The 15,904-nt window shown below is 44.6% G+C and overlaps 1 protein-coding gene across 1 annotated transcript in view; it reads left to right on the top strand.

Moving 5' to 3' along the window:
- Window positions 1–15,904, top strand: part of LOC126251767 (Down syndrome cell adhesion molecule-like protein Dscam2) — a gene marked incomplete at its 5' end in the record, with an annotated part of 377,821 nt that overhangs the window by 288,730 nt on the left and 73,187 nt on the right. Inside the window, one exon of the mRNA XM_049952392.1 lies at window positions 8,139–8,278. Coding sequence (XP_049808349.1) covers window positions 8,139–8,278 — 140 coding nt within the window. The remainder of the gene's footprint in view (window positions 1–8,138; window positions 8,279–15,904) is intronic.

The raw sequence follows: 15,904 nt of genomic DNA, 5'->3' as shown, positions 1-15,904 counted from the left end.
CAGCCATTCATGAAATAAAGAGAATGACAGCTGATTGACCAGCTCAATTTGTGCTGCCCATTCTCTTGCTAAAATTATCCAATTTCTTTGAAACTGTAACCATTTGTTTATCTATATATACATTTGCATTACTTCTACCTATTTCCGTCCCATTCTGACAACTCCTTCTTGGGCGTCGTATTTTTTTATTGTATTATTATGGTCTATTGTTGTCAAACTGTGAAGCCAGGCCGGCCGGAGTGGCCGAGCGGTTCTAGGCGCTACAGTCTGAAGCCGAGCGATCGCTACGGTCGCAGGTTCGAATCCTGCCTCGGGCATGGATATGTGTGATGTCCTTAGGTTAGTTAGGTTTAAGTAGTTCTAAGTTCTAGGGGACTAATGACCACAGCAGTTGAGTCTCATAGTGCTCAGAGCCATTTGTGAAGCCAGCTATCACCGTCTTTCATTAAACATACAGTTCTTTCTGTAGCCTTGGAAAGAGCCTTTAAAGAGTTCTTCAGTGTCATAACATGTATCAAATAGTAACAATACACTTGAAAAAAGAGACAGCATTGGTCGCATATTTTTTACTATTGCAAAATCGATTTTCTGTCACTGAGTGACCATCTTCAGTGCTATATTGTATAACTTAAATTGGGATGCACTGTTGTCACTGTTGTCACATGCTATGTGATTGCCGTAAGCTTAGTGACAACAGTGCATCCCAATTTAAGTTATACAATATAGTACTGAAGATGGTCACTCAGTGACAGAAAATCGATTTTGCAATAGTAAAAAATATGCGACCAATGCTGTCTCTTTTTTCAAGTATACCTGTTATCTGGTCGTAGTGCACAAGACAACATGGAGTCGCCAATCAATAGTAACAATATAGCAGCGTCGCAAACAAATGTCGTGCTGTCAGGACAAGAGATCATCAAACGCCTGCAGTGTACCAGATGTTACCAAACGCGCGATTCAGATCCAGTTCTTGGGTTTACCTGCGAGCAAGAAGCCCTTTAGTTTGTGCTATGCTGCTGCAATCAAGCTACATGCTCCTGACGCTATTCGTACTTCACTGCATATGCGACAGTCGAAGTAGTTGTGGAGAATGTCGCTGAACTGTCATAGTAGCGCTGCAATTGTATGACCAAAGGCTCCTGTTCGTACAAATCCATCACGACCTGTACTAGCAACCGTTATTAAACTTTTTTTAAGAATCTGCAAGTGTGAAGAATAAAGTACGCCAACGAAAAAGAACGGCAACTGATGAGAGATGCAACTAAAATTTTAGCAGCGATAAAATAGAATCCACACGTGGGATCAACCAAATAAGTGTTCTGCGAAATCGTAATTCCTACGTATTAGTTGTAGACAGACGTAACTTCCTCAAAAGCACGTGGCAAAGATTTTGCATATCGGTTAGAACTCTCCTAATGGAATCTACCCAAACTGCAAGATGATGCGGGCTCTCCTATGCAAGATTTTGTTTACGGATGAAGTACTGCTCAAGAAACATCGGCGATGGCCGTATGCAGTGCTAGTCGGTTGAAAATCCACGCCGACTGAGAGGAGTAGATCAGCAAACGACACTGTTCTGCCAAAGCTTTTCAAGAATTTTATCATCGGTCCATCTGAATGACCACAAATATCTGCAGCTCCTAAAGGATATGTTGCCGCAGTTATTGGAAGACATGCTAGCGGACATGAAGGAATGCGAGTGGTACCAATATAAAGAACATCTCGCCCTTGCTACCCGGATGATTACAGAGTCTCTTAACAGAGAACTTCCAGAATATTGGATCAGCAGCTCGGGAAACACAAAATGGCCCACAGGCTACCAGACTAAACACCTCTGGACTTTCCTCTGAGGGAAAAATAAAAGGTTTACAAGGGAAAACCGACGACTCCCTATGTCACGACACTGTTCTATGCAAAATGTAGAGTTTCCTATCCAGAACCGCTTTCTAACATATATCAGTTTTCAGGGTCAAAATTTTGAGTTCTTAACGTGATAGTCGTAATAATCAACATACGGAAATTAGCCTAGTTACATCTTTGCTTACATTTTGCACAGAAGCGGTGACGTTTGTTGAACCTCTTCTTTTGCTCGCTGTTATCTTTCCACTGTTAGGTTTCATACATAGCATCCCGTTGAAGTCCTCTTCGAACGCTTTTTTCCAAAGCCACGGAAAAGGTATATCATATGGTTCCATTGAAAGTGAACGATGAAAACGAACAGTAAGGTGTAGTTGGCCCGCCCGGTTAGTCGTGCGGTCTAACGCGCTGCTTCCCGGACGGGAAAGCGTGCCGGTCCCCGGCACGAATCCGCCTGGCGGACTAGTGTCGAGGTCCGGTGAGCCGGCCAGTCTGTGGATGGTTTTTAAGGCGGTTTTCCATCTTCCTCGGCGAATGCGGCCTGGTTCCCCTTATCCCGCCTCAGTTACACTACGTGGGTGACTGCTGCGCAAACACTTTGTTCACGTACTCGTAGACCACGCAGTCGTTGGGGTTACACTCGTCTTGTGTGAGACGTACCCGGGGGATACAATGAGGGCCGAACCGCAGAAAAACGCTGGGTTCGGTGTGGGGCGGCAGTGGGGTGAGTGGACTGCTGTAGCCTGCTTTGTGTACCACTGTGGGCTCCGGCGGGGACGAAGCCTAGGTCCCCACTTCAGTATAATGCGATACAATACAAGGTGCAGCTGACGTCAGTGTTGATAGGGGCTCTGCTCCCAACCAAATTTCAGAGCTGCATACATGCAAGCACAACTACTGTTCGACAACACACAAATATTCAGTTTTAAGAGATCGTGTTACAATATGCTATCCTGTGACAGACCCGCTCTGAGAATAAGTCCAACTGGTGACCTCGACAGTCTTCTGTCTGCCATAAGCATTGCCGTGGCACTGTTGTGAGTTGTCGAACAGCGGCAGCTCCTTCTTCGGACAGGTAAGCTACGATGAACTGGAAGAGTAGTGGCGACAGCGACTGGAACTGGAACAACGACAGGCTCTCGCTGGAACTGTAGCAGGAACGCACTCTTGAACATTCTGATAGTAAATCCGCAGAGCGCGACTTACAGGGGGTGAAAAAAAATACGGAAACGCCCAAACCACAACACATTACCAAGCCTAAAACGTTAAGGTATACCCGTTGGCGTTCAAAACAGCTTCCAGCCGTCCTAGAGTAGATAAATACAGGTCGTGTATGGTTTTAAAGGTAATCTCATACCGTTCTTCTTGCGAAATAGTGGCAATTTCGGGTAACGATGATGGAAGTGGGTAGCGATCAGGCACCCTTCTCTCCAAAGGGGACAACAAAGACTCGGTAGCACTAAGATGTGGTGACTGTGACGGCCACGTGCTCACAAAACCAGTTGTGGAGGACGCGAGCTGTGTGAACAGGGCACTATCGTCGCGGAAAACAGCATCACATTGCATCTGATTAGCCAAACAGGTCAATTAATCTTTCGCACCGGAGTAACAATGGGGTTCATCGAATACCCCAGTATGGCTGTTCAAATCATCACGAAGCCCCACTCGCGTTTCACTCTTGAGACGTAAACTCGGCCTTACGCTGAAAATAAGGTGAAACAGGCCCATCCAGCCAAATGACAATCTCCCATTGCTCCGTAGTCCACTTTCTCGCATTACGGGCATTTGTACCACTGACGAGTGATTTTGGAATTCAAGCTCACCCTGCAATTCTCTGCTTATAATGCTAATTTCCTGTTGTTTTAGTGCTGATAGGGTTTACAAAGGAGCGCCATCCAGTTGTGCAGTGGCTTCTTCAGCTGCCGTGCTCTTAGTTTCCGTCACAATCCTCTTCAATAACCGTCCTTCACGTCTCATTACACACTTTAGTCCGCCCTGTACTTAACGGCCAATGCTTTTCCGCTTTCCGTGTATGCTATACCTCTTCAAACACCAAACATTTCGGCTACTTGGTTACGTAAGCACCCACTATACGAGCACATGCAATTTACCCACATTCGAATTCACTGAGTTCTGACATAACGCACTCACACGTGCACAGAAGACTGTCGGGAATACGACAGACACTTTCAACGCACTGAGGTCATTGTAACCTCTCCATCACTTATCGACCTTAATGACAGTAAAAATTAAACCGCGTGTACCTAATGGAAATTTGGGAAAAGCAAACATCACCGAAGTTACTCTGTCGGTAAAGAGGGAGGAAATGGTTACATCTAAATGAAAGGAAAAATGCAAATGAAACTGGTGGAAATTAATTTTGAAAAGGGGTAAAGTTAATAAAGAAAGTAAATGTGCGGTCGTTACGTTAACAATTAATTGGCGTTAATTAGATATTTGAGATTTGGGGAAAATTACGGTTACCAGTCCTATGGACATCTACTATAATAACGGAAAATAAAGGTTACTGCACAAAAAATTAGCACTAAAAGCGTGGCAACTGAAGGTTGACACGTGTTGTGTGAAAACTGAATGCTTGTCAGAGGTAATAAATATCGCTACACTCTGACTTAAATTAGCAAAAGAATTAATAAAACCGGAAAATTGAAAGTTAATTTAGTGACTGAAATTAATAGTGAACTTTGTTTCCGAAGCACTACGAAATTCAATAAAATAAGGTTAGTCTTGCGCTACCTCAACAATCATTTCAAAAGCTCCTTGAATCTACGCAATTTAGAAATAAGAGATTTAATTTTGAACTTGAATTAAATGATTCTGAACAATTAACAATAGTAAAATTTAGTACGTACCAAGCTGACCTGCAGTCACAGGTAACCTAAAATATGGTAACAAAACTCCCACTCTTAATTTGTGCTTGTGTAATCTAAATATTGTAGCCAGCTATGAATACTTTAACTGAACTTTAAAATTAAAGCAGTGAACTGGAATGATATTACTTTAATGCTGGCGTTTGAATTTCAACGACACTCGAGTTCATTTCGAAAAAGGAAGGGACCCTGCTTGGAAATGCAATTGGGACAATGAGCAACAAAGGTTCATGCTAAGTTGCTGTATTTTTGTGATGCTAATGGAATAGTTTGAAAATCTGAGGTCTGACATACAGTTCTAAAACTTTACGTGCTTTCAGTCTTCCTTGTTGGTTGTTTGAAGGTTTGAAGTCGTCGATCGAGGAGGTGGCGACAATCACTCATTGTCGGCCATAGCTGTTGCAGAAGCTGGATGTTGGCGCGCCTTCTTCTCGACACGGTCACCAGGCGAAACGGGCTCTTGATGTGTGCCTGCTAATGCTTCCCGTCCGCGACACCGTGCCAGAAACTATCATAGCAAGTCGAGTGCAATTACATGCTGCCAAACCCCGGAAGCGCGGCAACTCGCGGGAGCGTCACACAGCACACCTGCTCCATCGCCCTACGCCAGCCAGACTCCGCTCTGCCCGCGCTCCACGCGGCAGAGTTAACACTACCAAAGACCCTAAACACTTTGGTTCTCCACACGACCTATCGATGTAATCGTTCGATAGCATAGTTTTCCCTAGGCAAGACCTAGCGTAAAAATACAAATAGTATGTACAAAGCAAACCAATTATACATAGACATAAATGCGTAAATATACATATATGCAAATAGTAAAACAATTACAATATATAAAGACACAGAAATGTCAAATCTTCAGGTAGCAAAATAAGGAAAAAAAATTATAGTACAAAACATGGAAATAGGAGGATATGCATTTCCGGTGTTACAACATTGCACAAGTGCCGCTCGTAGTTAAATACGACAGCACCGCCTACAGCCTTGCCTAATATCTGCATTTATGTTCAACCACGCACTTCTCGCGGTGTTCCCATATTTTCGTCCCTATAGCTCCGCTCTGCTGGCGACCTCTGCGGTGAGTCGCTAGGATTTCCTGGCCTACACGCTTCGCCTGGCGCTTCGGCCATGCTGCGTAACTTATGCTGTTTGAGGGAAGTCTACGGTCTAGGGGCAGCGACTCACGATCACAACAGAAAGAAAATAATTCGATGTCATTTACGGAAGCCACAATTCTTAAAAACTACGCAGAACATTCACTACATTGCCCGCTATAAATGATCGAAAACTATATATTTGCTGTGATTCTTCAGTTTCTATCGGCACAGTTTCTCCCGGGTACATAGTTGCTCTTTCTGGACACACTCGTATTTCGAGCGGACTGTCTTAGCTGCATCAATTTGTATTCATCACATTGGTTAAGCAGCACACTCAAATCCTCACTTCTTGTCCACACGAACGGGTCGTCGATGGATTTTTATAAAGAAACAAAGAAAGGCTTAGACAATGATTCTACGTCGTGTACTGACTGCTAGATGTCTTACGTGTTGATAAATGCTAGTCAGTGCTCGTAGCAACGAGAAACAACCCGACTTCATCTGATAGTAAGATTTATGGGAAAGTTCTAGATCCTGTCAGCTTAAATCATCAGCAGCCGTTCGACGTTCTTTCCTGGACGAAGCCCTCACTCAGATTTCTCCAATCAAACAGTGTCAGCCGGCCCGAGTGGCCGTGCGGTTCTAGGCGCTACAGTCTGGAGACGAGCGACCGCTACGATCGCAGGTTCGAATCCTGCCTCGGGCATGGATGTGTGTGATGTCCTTAGGTTAGTTAGGTTTAAGTAGTTCTAAGTTCTAGGCGACTAATGGCCTCAGAAGTTAAGTCGCATAGTGCTCAGAGCCATTTGAACCATTTGAAACCGTGTCACTAAAACCTTCCTCACCCACTCTTCACGTCTTACCATTGTAGTGGTTACACCTCCACCCTCCACACCCCACCCTCTCCTCAACCTGCCATTGTCGTTCTCACCACCTAAATTTTGACGTATTTTACCGCTGTGTCCATTATACGATACTGTTAATTTAAATTTTACAGTTTTACGGAAATTTATTAATAATATCTGTTGGAATACAATTTAAAGACCGTAAAGTACTTATCTATCTGGTTACATTATTTTCATAGCAGCTTGTTTTCAAAATATTTTAGCTGCTGGCAATTTTCATCATCATTTTAACAAGCGAGGTGTTAAGAGGCGTAAAGGTAAAGATAATGAAATCGTGTACGATAGTAGCAGTGTTCAGTTTTCCATAAATACCCGCAGATTTAACTTTTCCATTATGTTCTTAACACCATGAAGGCAAACGTTGCGTTGATTTCATTGAAAAGGGTGAGATCGATTTCTTGCCCCAATATTTCTCCACCAGAAGATCTGCTAAACCATAATCTTCTCTTCTGTACAATTATTTTTCAACGACGCTGCCCGCTGCCAAACGGAAACGAGTGTACATCCGTGAACCGAGAAGTTTTACTGATTCTCCTAATACCTGTTACCGTTCAGTTGTCGAGGGCCGCAGACACTTGCAGATCCATAATGGGAAATGAGAGGTCTCAAGTGCAGTACTTGAACAATCGGCCTATGTTTTCGAGAACACGGTTCACAATTCCCGCAACCACTTCTGTGCTATCGCCGACGCTAAAGCCTAAACTACCCACAATGGCCCATTAATCACGCTGTCAATGAGTCAAAATGGTTCAAATGGCTCTGAGCACTATGGGACTCAACTGCTGTGGTCATCAGTCCCCTAGAACTTAGAACTACTTAAACCTAACTAACCTAAGGACATCACACACATCCATGCCCGAGGCAGGATTCGAACCTACGACCGTAGCAGTCGCACGGTTCCGGACTGCGCGCCTAGAACCGCGAGACCACCGCGGCCGGCGTCAATGAGTCACCTCGTGTTTACCGCTGGGACTTCGGTATTCTTGTCGCGCATCGGACGTTTCTTTGTATTACAGGCCTCGTGTAGTGGCTTCCATGGCCTTCCGCCTTTTCGGGGTAGTTTCCCACCCCACAGCCAAGATTGTGTTCCTTTGCCCTCTTTCGCAAGTACGAGAGTCTCTCCTTATTCCGGAAGTCTTGGATAACCATTTTTATTCAAAATTCAAACAGTGGCTGGGTTCGAAACTGTGCCCTATGAAATTTTGAATATCAGAGGAAGTAATAGTATATACTGACGGAGAAATGTTTGTCTGAAGGTAATAACTTTCTGCGCTCGTCACATGATCCTTTTATTAGCATTCAGTTCTCTTAAGAATGCCTGTATTAATATCCTAATACTCACTACGGCAGCTGTTGATTTAGTAACGTTTTCATCTCGTTTCTTGCAGTTCCCGGACCACCGGCTGCTGTGAAGGCTCTGACGCTGACTTCAGACTCCATCCTGGTGTCGTGGCTGCCTCCCGAGCAGCCCAACGGTCTCATCACACAGTACACCGTTTACTGCAGCAGGAAGAACCACCCCTCGAAGGTACACTTCCGTTTCACGACGTGTACTCAGATTTGATTGTACCTGTCTTGATAAACACTGTCTGGAATAATCCAAGGACGCAGGGACGCAGTTGAAAGCCTAATTAACTAATCACATGGTGACTGAGGTTTTTGTGCTTCACATCGCTGCCTCCTGCACACCACCGTCCGCCGTAATGTACTGGTTACAGTCACTGGCTGGTGTCGGCTGGGTTACCGAGCTGACTTGCTCATACATTTGTAATTTCTGGAAAGTTTTGGCTGTAACTCATGGAATATTCAAATTTGCTAGAACGTTCTATGTATGTATAAATAGGAGCACTCTCTGCTGAGGTAGGCAAATCATCTCTGTCCGTATTTATAGCGGTAATTACGAGTGGTGGTGCCACATTGAGAGGTGTGCAACAACATTTAGGAAGCGTCTTTAGTAACAGCATTAATTCGTATCAAATCCAAGTCAAGAAGGAACGCCCTAGTTATAATTTGCATTTTAATGGAACAGCAAGGGACTCCTTAGTTATAATTTATATTTTATTAGCACAGCTTACAATAACCCCATTGAGCAATCATGAACAAAGAAAATAAAAAACACTATGACTTTTACGGAATTTTCACTCTCGCAGAACCGTGCTACACCGAGGCTTAACGTCTGCAGTGCCAGAAACCAAAATCAGATCAGTGCTTCGAAGATGTATAACTAACTGGACAGTTTTTCTGAAGACAGACGGCCATGATCCGACCGTCCACTAGGAGGCGACCCAAACACCGCCAGAGGTCGTGAGCTGCGAGGACGTGGACGAATTCTCTACCGAAAGACACGAGGTCGAAAATAGGTCCAGCTGTATTCAAGCACCGAGTAGTGTTTAACGCAGTGCTGAGTCCACACCAGTTCGCTCTGAGTGGGTTTTCCTGGGCCAGGAGCCGATTATGCAAGGATTCCATCAGTCAGGATTCTCACTCGAGAATGCCCTCACGATGTCTGACGTCGTGTGCATGCAGCTGTCAGCTGTGAACTTGGGTTGTTCGTGGCCTCCTCGCCAAAGAAGACGGGGACTCGGTCGTCGTGGCAGACTAGTGGAGATGTAAATTTATTCCTGTTTAACTTTCAAACGGCTGGATGCCCTGTGGGATTTAAACTTCGTTCATTCTGGTGGTACTTTAATACTGAGTGTCCTACAGGACTTTGAGTTCCATAAAGTGCTTTTTAATGAGATTAGTGACAATCTAACCAGCCCTCAGCTGCTAGAAGCATTATTATTCTATTTCCAGACTGACTTATTTTATGTTTCGTTTCAATCCGCATCAGAGTAGACGTCCTGTAAATCTTGCTCAGTTATTGCTACCTATCATACCCAACTGGCAACTACAGAATTAAAAGAAATTCCCTTGAGATCTCAGGTCTCTGACGCCATTTACATTTCGTTTAAAACAACATTTCCTCGCACATATGAGTGGCCCTTTCTAAACAATCATCCCCAAACAGTAACCACAAGAGATTTGACCGAACATGTGCAAGCTTTTCTAAAGGAATAGATACTGTAAAAAAAAAAAAAAAAAAAAAAAAAGAAAAAAGAAAAAGAAAGATTGCAAGCCTAGTTGGGAAAACGACGATAATAATACTAACGCTGAACATATTTCTGTCATTAAACCTAATGCAGGAACCCAACTAATGTTGCAAGCAGTAGGGGAGTAGACAGTGCAATATAAGAAGGTTTTGATCGATCCCAGGAAGCGTGCATGGATAGCTGAGGTGGTTAAGGCGACTGCCCGCGATAAGGCGGGAAATTCGAGTCCTGGTGCAGCACAAGTTTTCATGTGTCGCCTATGATGTATGTCAATGTCACCAATTGGTAATATGTCTGTACCTAATACAGCTGATGTCAAAGAATTCGCAATTGTGAACAAATTTCAGAATATTAATACAGCCGCAAATCGTCCCCACTGTCTGTACCTTCAGACATGCATACGTGTCTGAGGGAACAGACGCTGTAAAAATAGTAATTCAAAACAGTGATTTGATGGTATAAAATAACTAATTACTGTTAAATAAAGTGGATTAAGAAAAAATATTACGTGCAATACAGCCGTATTAACGGGTAAATTATGTTCTGGTGGTGTAATAGTGTGGCGAGTGCGCTATATGTGCTAGAAGTGCGAGGGAACGTAGGTCGTTAGATTGGGGTAATCCACTTGCGCCCTTCATTGGCCTGCAGGTGATTGCTCACTTATCTACACCACCACGTCACAAGAGACAACCACACGATGTTTCACAAAATTACATCGATCTTCTGCATCACGCCTTATGGATAACTGGCGACGTACGCGGGGAGGCAGCGGAGGCGGTGGCGAGATGTTTATTTTCCAGTAATCCCGACAACACATGCTTGGAATACAGACATGAGTATCTAATAACGTAACGCAAGAAACGTATATGGGCGAGATCTGTGTAAACCTCTGTCCACTGTCCTGCACTGATTAATCATCCTGGACAGCAGCTGTAGCGTTCTCCATGTACAGGCAACTTCCTCCATCGCGAGCGCTGCTCGCTTTTCGGTTTACAAACAGACCATATCTCTCCAGATTTCCTGTCCAGTTATCTTATGTGAGCAGACAAAATAACTTCACTGAACTGGTGTTTGCGTGCAGGACTTATTTTCAGTGTATTAAATGAGTACTTATTTGCAATTGTCGTATAAAATAGCCGGCCGCGGTAGCCGAGCGGTTCTAGGCGCTTCAGTCCGGAACCGCGCGACTGCTACGGTCGCAGGTTCGAATCCTGCCTCGGGCATGGATGTGTGTGATGTCCTTAGATTAATTAGGTTTAAGTATGAGGGCTATTCCGAAAGTAAGGTCCGATCGGTCACGAAATGGAAACGACTATGAAAATCCGATAAAGCTTTGCACAGATGTGTTGGGTAGTGTCTCTAGTATAACCCCAGTTAGCATCACGTCGCTCTTCTCATTTCTGAGCTCGCAGTGAGTGCGTAAAGATGTCTAGAAAATAGTGTCTGCCGCCAAGTACGGGGGCCTAGTGAGAAATTTCCCCTGAAGCTATGCAGCTAACATTACATAACTGTCGTGCTGTTTCGTCTTCAAGACAATTCTCAGCCGCATTCTGCAGGGGCAATGAAGATGCTCCTGCATCGTTTTCAAATGGAAATGTGAGATTACCCACAATACAGCCCGTAATTGTCTCCCTCTGAGTTTCAGCTCAGGTCACATGAACCGCTGGTTATGAAGACAACATTTCGGCACAAGACAACGAGCCGTAGGCCAGCGTAGAGAATTGGCGGAGAGCACTGGCGGCTGCCTTCTATAGCGAGGGTATGGGAAAGTTGGTACAACGCTACGATACACGTCTAAGTCGGGTCGGCGACTATGGAGATAAGTAGCTGCAAGGTGTATCTAACTGTTGCAAATAAAACATTTTTGATTTTTACCGTGGTTTCCATTTCGCGACCTATCGGACCTTACTTTCGGAATAGGCCTCGTAGTTCTAAGTTCTAGGGGACTGATAACCTTAGATGTTAAGTCCCATAGTGTTCAGAGCCATTTGAACCCATAAAATACGTCATATGAATGACCAGTGGCTGTTCCGTTTGACATGTCTTAAAGAACAGACGCCACGCAGAATCTGGGACTGCGGATAGGTGGCGCTCGGTGAGAGTGTTTGTCGGTCGTTAGACGTGCCGAGATAGTCCACGCAGATGCGATAAACACTGTGTCCCGGGTGGTGCAGTGGTTAACGCACTTCCCTAGTAGCACGAGATCCTGAGCTTCAATCCCCGCAGATTCTGTTATGATACATTAACTGTAAATAGAAGATGGAAGGAGGAGAAAGGAAAGGGATTACTGACATCAGCTACAGTAGGACAGTACATGGAATCACAGGAGACGAGTGAAAATGTGTGCCGGACCGGGATTCGAGACCAGGATCTACTGCTTAATAGGCAGGTGCGTTAACCACCGCACCACCCGGGACGCAGTGTTGATCGTCTCTTCGTGGACTATCTCGGCACATCTCACGACCGTCCAACATTCTCACCGAGCGCCACCTATCGTCAGTCCCTGTCCACTTCCACCGTGCTCGCTGCTCTGGGATTCCCGCAGGACGTCGGACATACTCGGGCATCTGCACTGAAGAAGGTGGACCCATTGTCCATTTAGGCGGATCAGTTATATGAACGCATGGTGTCTGTTCTTTCGGGCATGTCCAAAACGTATCTTGTCGTTATGGGTGCAGAGGAGTAAAGGGTACAGGCGTTTGGAGCGTGAGAGGTGCTTCATACAAGCTGCTGGAGCATAGGGCGTGGGGGTAGTGGTGCTCGTGACTGGATGCTGATGTGAGCCAAATATGAAATGTATGCAAACTGCATTTGAATCTTACCCCCACAAATGAAGAGCGGGGGCACGCAGGCCGGGGGTGCTTCATGCAAAATTTGCTAAAGTACAAGGGGAGTGTGGGGACTCTCCCTCCTTGACCTTGATATGTGAGGTTCCCGCTATTGCCTTGGAGATAAGGAAGTGCTGATCCTGCTACCAGCGAAATACAACAAATGCAACTGTCTCAACTGTAATATGATACCACAGATAAAAATGCGCTATCAGATAGTGAGTCACCGTTTTTCCCCAGAACGTACACTGCCAACCTATTGATACTAGCTAGAATAATGTCACGCAAGACTCTCATCACAAGAAACCTAAACAGCTAAACGCTAACCTCTCACACAAATTCCCAGGACGTGCACGTGAAAACAATAGTGTCCAATAAATAAATGTGTGACTAGGGCCCCCCATCGGGTAGAACGTACGCCGGGTGCAAGTCTTTCGATTTGACGCCACTTCGGCGACTTGCGCGTCGATGCGGATGAAATGATTATGATTAGGACGACACAACACCCAGTCCCTGAGAGGAGAAAATCTCTGACCTAGTCGGCAATCGAACCCGGGCCCTTAGGATTGACGTTCTGTCGCGCTGACCACTCAGCTACCGCGGGTGGACGTGCTGCCCCAAGTGACCTCCATAATTCTGTCAGCGCAAGTGCCGGTGTCCACCTCCATGAGTCAGTGGTCAGTATGTAGCACTGGTATGAGGAAGACCCAGGTTCGAGTCCTGGCACTGCCAGACACTCTTCGTTCACGCGTGGACTGATATGGGGGGTGCTCAGCCTCGTGAAGCCACCCTAACCAGACACTAGTGGATGTTCGTCGATAAGATCGGCCACTGTGACTAGGTGAATGGTCGTATACACTGACTGTCTCAGCCGCCATGCTGTCACCAAGACAACTGACGAGGCACCGTAAATGGTGAAGTTTCCTGTAGAGGACATAATTTTGAATCATGGAGTATGTGCAATGATCTATGATCATGGAAAATTGTTTCTGACAAGTTTGGTATCAGAAGATGGAAAAATATATGGCCTTAGTTCTTTCACAGCCCAATAGACGGAACCTGTGTCCTTCATGCAATTCCATAAAGCATCAGTTTACTCTGAAGTCTTGACTGACAAGGGGAGGCCGCCAACTGTGAAATTCAGATTCGATTCATACTGCGCATAATAAAAGCTCATGGCCAGAGGTGTAATGTGGCAAAGCACCAAGATGCACTTCTCAGCCGTTGTCGAGAAAATCGGCAGTTAAAAGAAACCGTTGCGGTGAAATACTCTCTACGCTTAACACTTTTCTGCAGCTTCCTGGCGCTGCGGTACGCACTCGGGTTCATAAGCCGAAGGTCGCCGGATCGAATCTCGCGCAATGCAACCTTTTTTTTAGTATTTGTTTTTTTCTAATTCAAATATATATATATATATATATATATATATATATATATATATATATATATATATATATATATATAATTCCCGGAAATCAGTTGCAACAATTATGCATATAATAAGTTGTTGAAAGTCGTTTGTCGTGGAAAAACTTACGACTTCGAACAACATTATGTTTTCCGCAAACAAAGTTGTATTTCTCAAATGTTATTAATTGCCTTCATAATGTTAACCACGTATAGTTAACGGAAGACGTAGAAATGATATTCCGAAACGAATACGTATAGCGTAAGTCAAACGTTCGAATTAGAATAGAGACCCCACGAGCACAAATTTGCTGCGGCAGGTATGAAATATAAACTCCGTTACTCGCTCTTTACACTTGAAGGACAGATGTTGAATGGGCCGAAACGAGCCGCCGCATAACATCGTAGTTGCCTGCTAACTTCGAAAGAAGGTAGATGCGGTCCCTAGCGCAACTTATAACATCGTCGAAAATCAGTGCGGACGGGAGAGCTTTGGTACACCCTGTTAAAAAAACGGAAAAATGGAGGCGGTACAATTGGAGAGCGATCCGCCTTCACCAACATGCATAAGCAATTCATTTGAATTACAAAAAACTAATAATAAAAAAAATTGCATGGCGCGAGATACGATCCGGCGACGTTCTGATTACGAACCCGAGCGCTTACCGCTGCGCCACGACGCTGTAGAAAACTGTTAAGCGTAGAGAATATTTCATCACAACGGTTTCCTTTAACTGTCGATTTTCTCGACAACGGCTGAGAAGTGCATCTTGGTGCTTTGCCACATTACACCTCTGGCCGTGAGCTTTTATTATGCGCAGTATGAATCGAATCTGAATTTCACGAATGGCGGCCTCCCCTTGTGAGATATACAAGAAGACACAGGAACGTAGCTGGCGAACCGCCTTTCGAGGCTGTGTTTGTCTGTAGCCATCCCAAAGACCCGAAAATGAGTCACGCAGTGTCCTCTAAATGCATGGGGAAATCAGTCATTTGTATAAAAGTGGGTAAAAACCGTGAATGATTTTGCGGAACGTGGCCCATTTGGTAAATTGAATCCAAAAGTGTAAAAGATGATTACTAAGCTTTTCGTGAAAGCCATTCTTCACATTACATCAAGCGAAAGCAAAATTCACTTTTTAAACAGCAGTTAACACAAATTCGACACATTTGGAGGTCTCTTCCAAATGAGTCGGCGAAAATTCGGTTTCAGACATGCCTCGGAGACGCCAAGCAATTATCGACGCTGCCGGTGACTGGACGTATTGTTAATTGTAATTGCATTTTTCTTTTGTTCGTATATGAAGTCTGTATATGTTTTAGTTTGTTGTCAGATACGTTTTTCTACTGATCAACCCGACCACGGTCTTGTTTAACAGACTGCACTTACCACACACAGACAGATTACCGCGTGGAACATCTTAATTAGACGTAGGCAGATATCTTTTTGTTTTCATTGGCGTCAAATACAGAGACTGGACCTTGGACGCCAGAGCTAATGGACGTGGACAATTAACAATTATAGTGTCAACCATTGATTTGAAAGCCACAGCCCAGGCGACCTAGTACTGATTTGTACAGGTGTGTGCAAAGTAGGGCTATCATAAAAATCATTAAATCTCTACTTTTGTCACTACCGAATACTACTTTCCTTGTTAGAAATTAACTACAAATACGAGGCTGATGATCTCACAACACGAAGACAAAAACTCACAGACTTAGTGCACGGCCGTAGTATGAAGCCGAACCACTCACTACCCCGAGGCGCAGATCGACGATAGTCTTCCGATTTCTACATCCACTATATAGGGATAAGTTACTTAGGAG

This window comes from Schistocerca nitens, chromosome 1 (assembly GCF_023898315.1).
Source record: "Schistocerca nitens isolate TAMUIC-IGC-003100 chromosome 1, iqSchNite1.1, whole genome shotgun sequence".
NCBI lineage: Eukaryota > Metazoa > Arthropoda > Insecta > Orthoptera > Acrididae > Schistocerca > Schistocerca nitens.
Note: the sequence above shows the minus strand (reverse complement) of the source record. Positions and strands in the feature narration are given on the sequence as shown.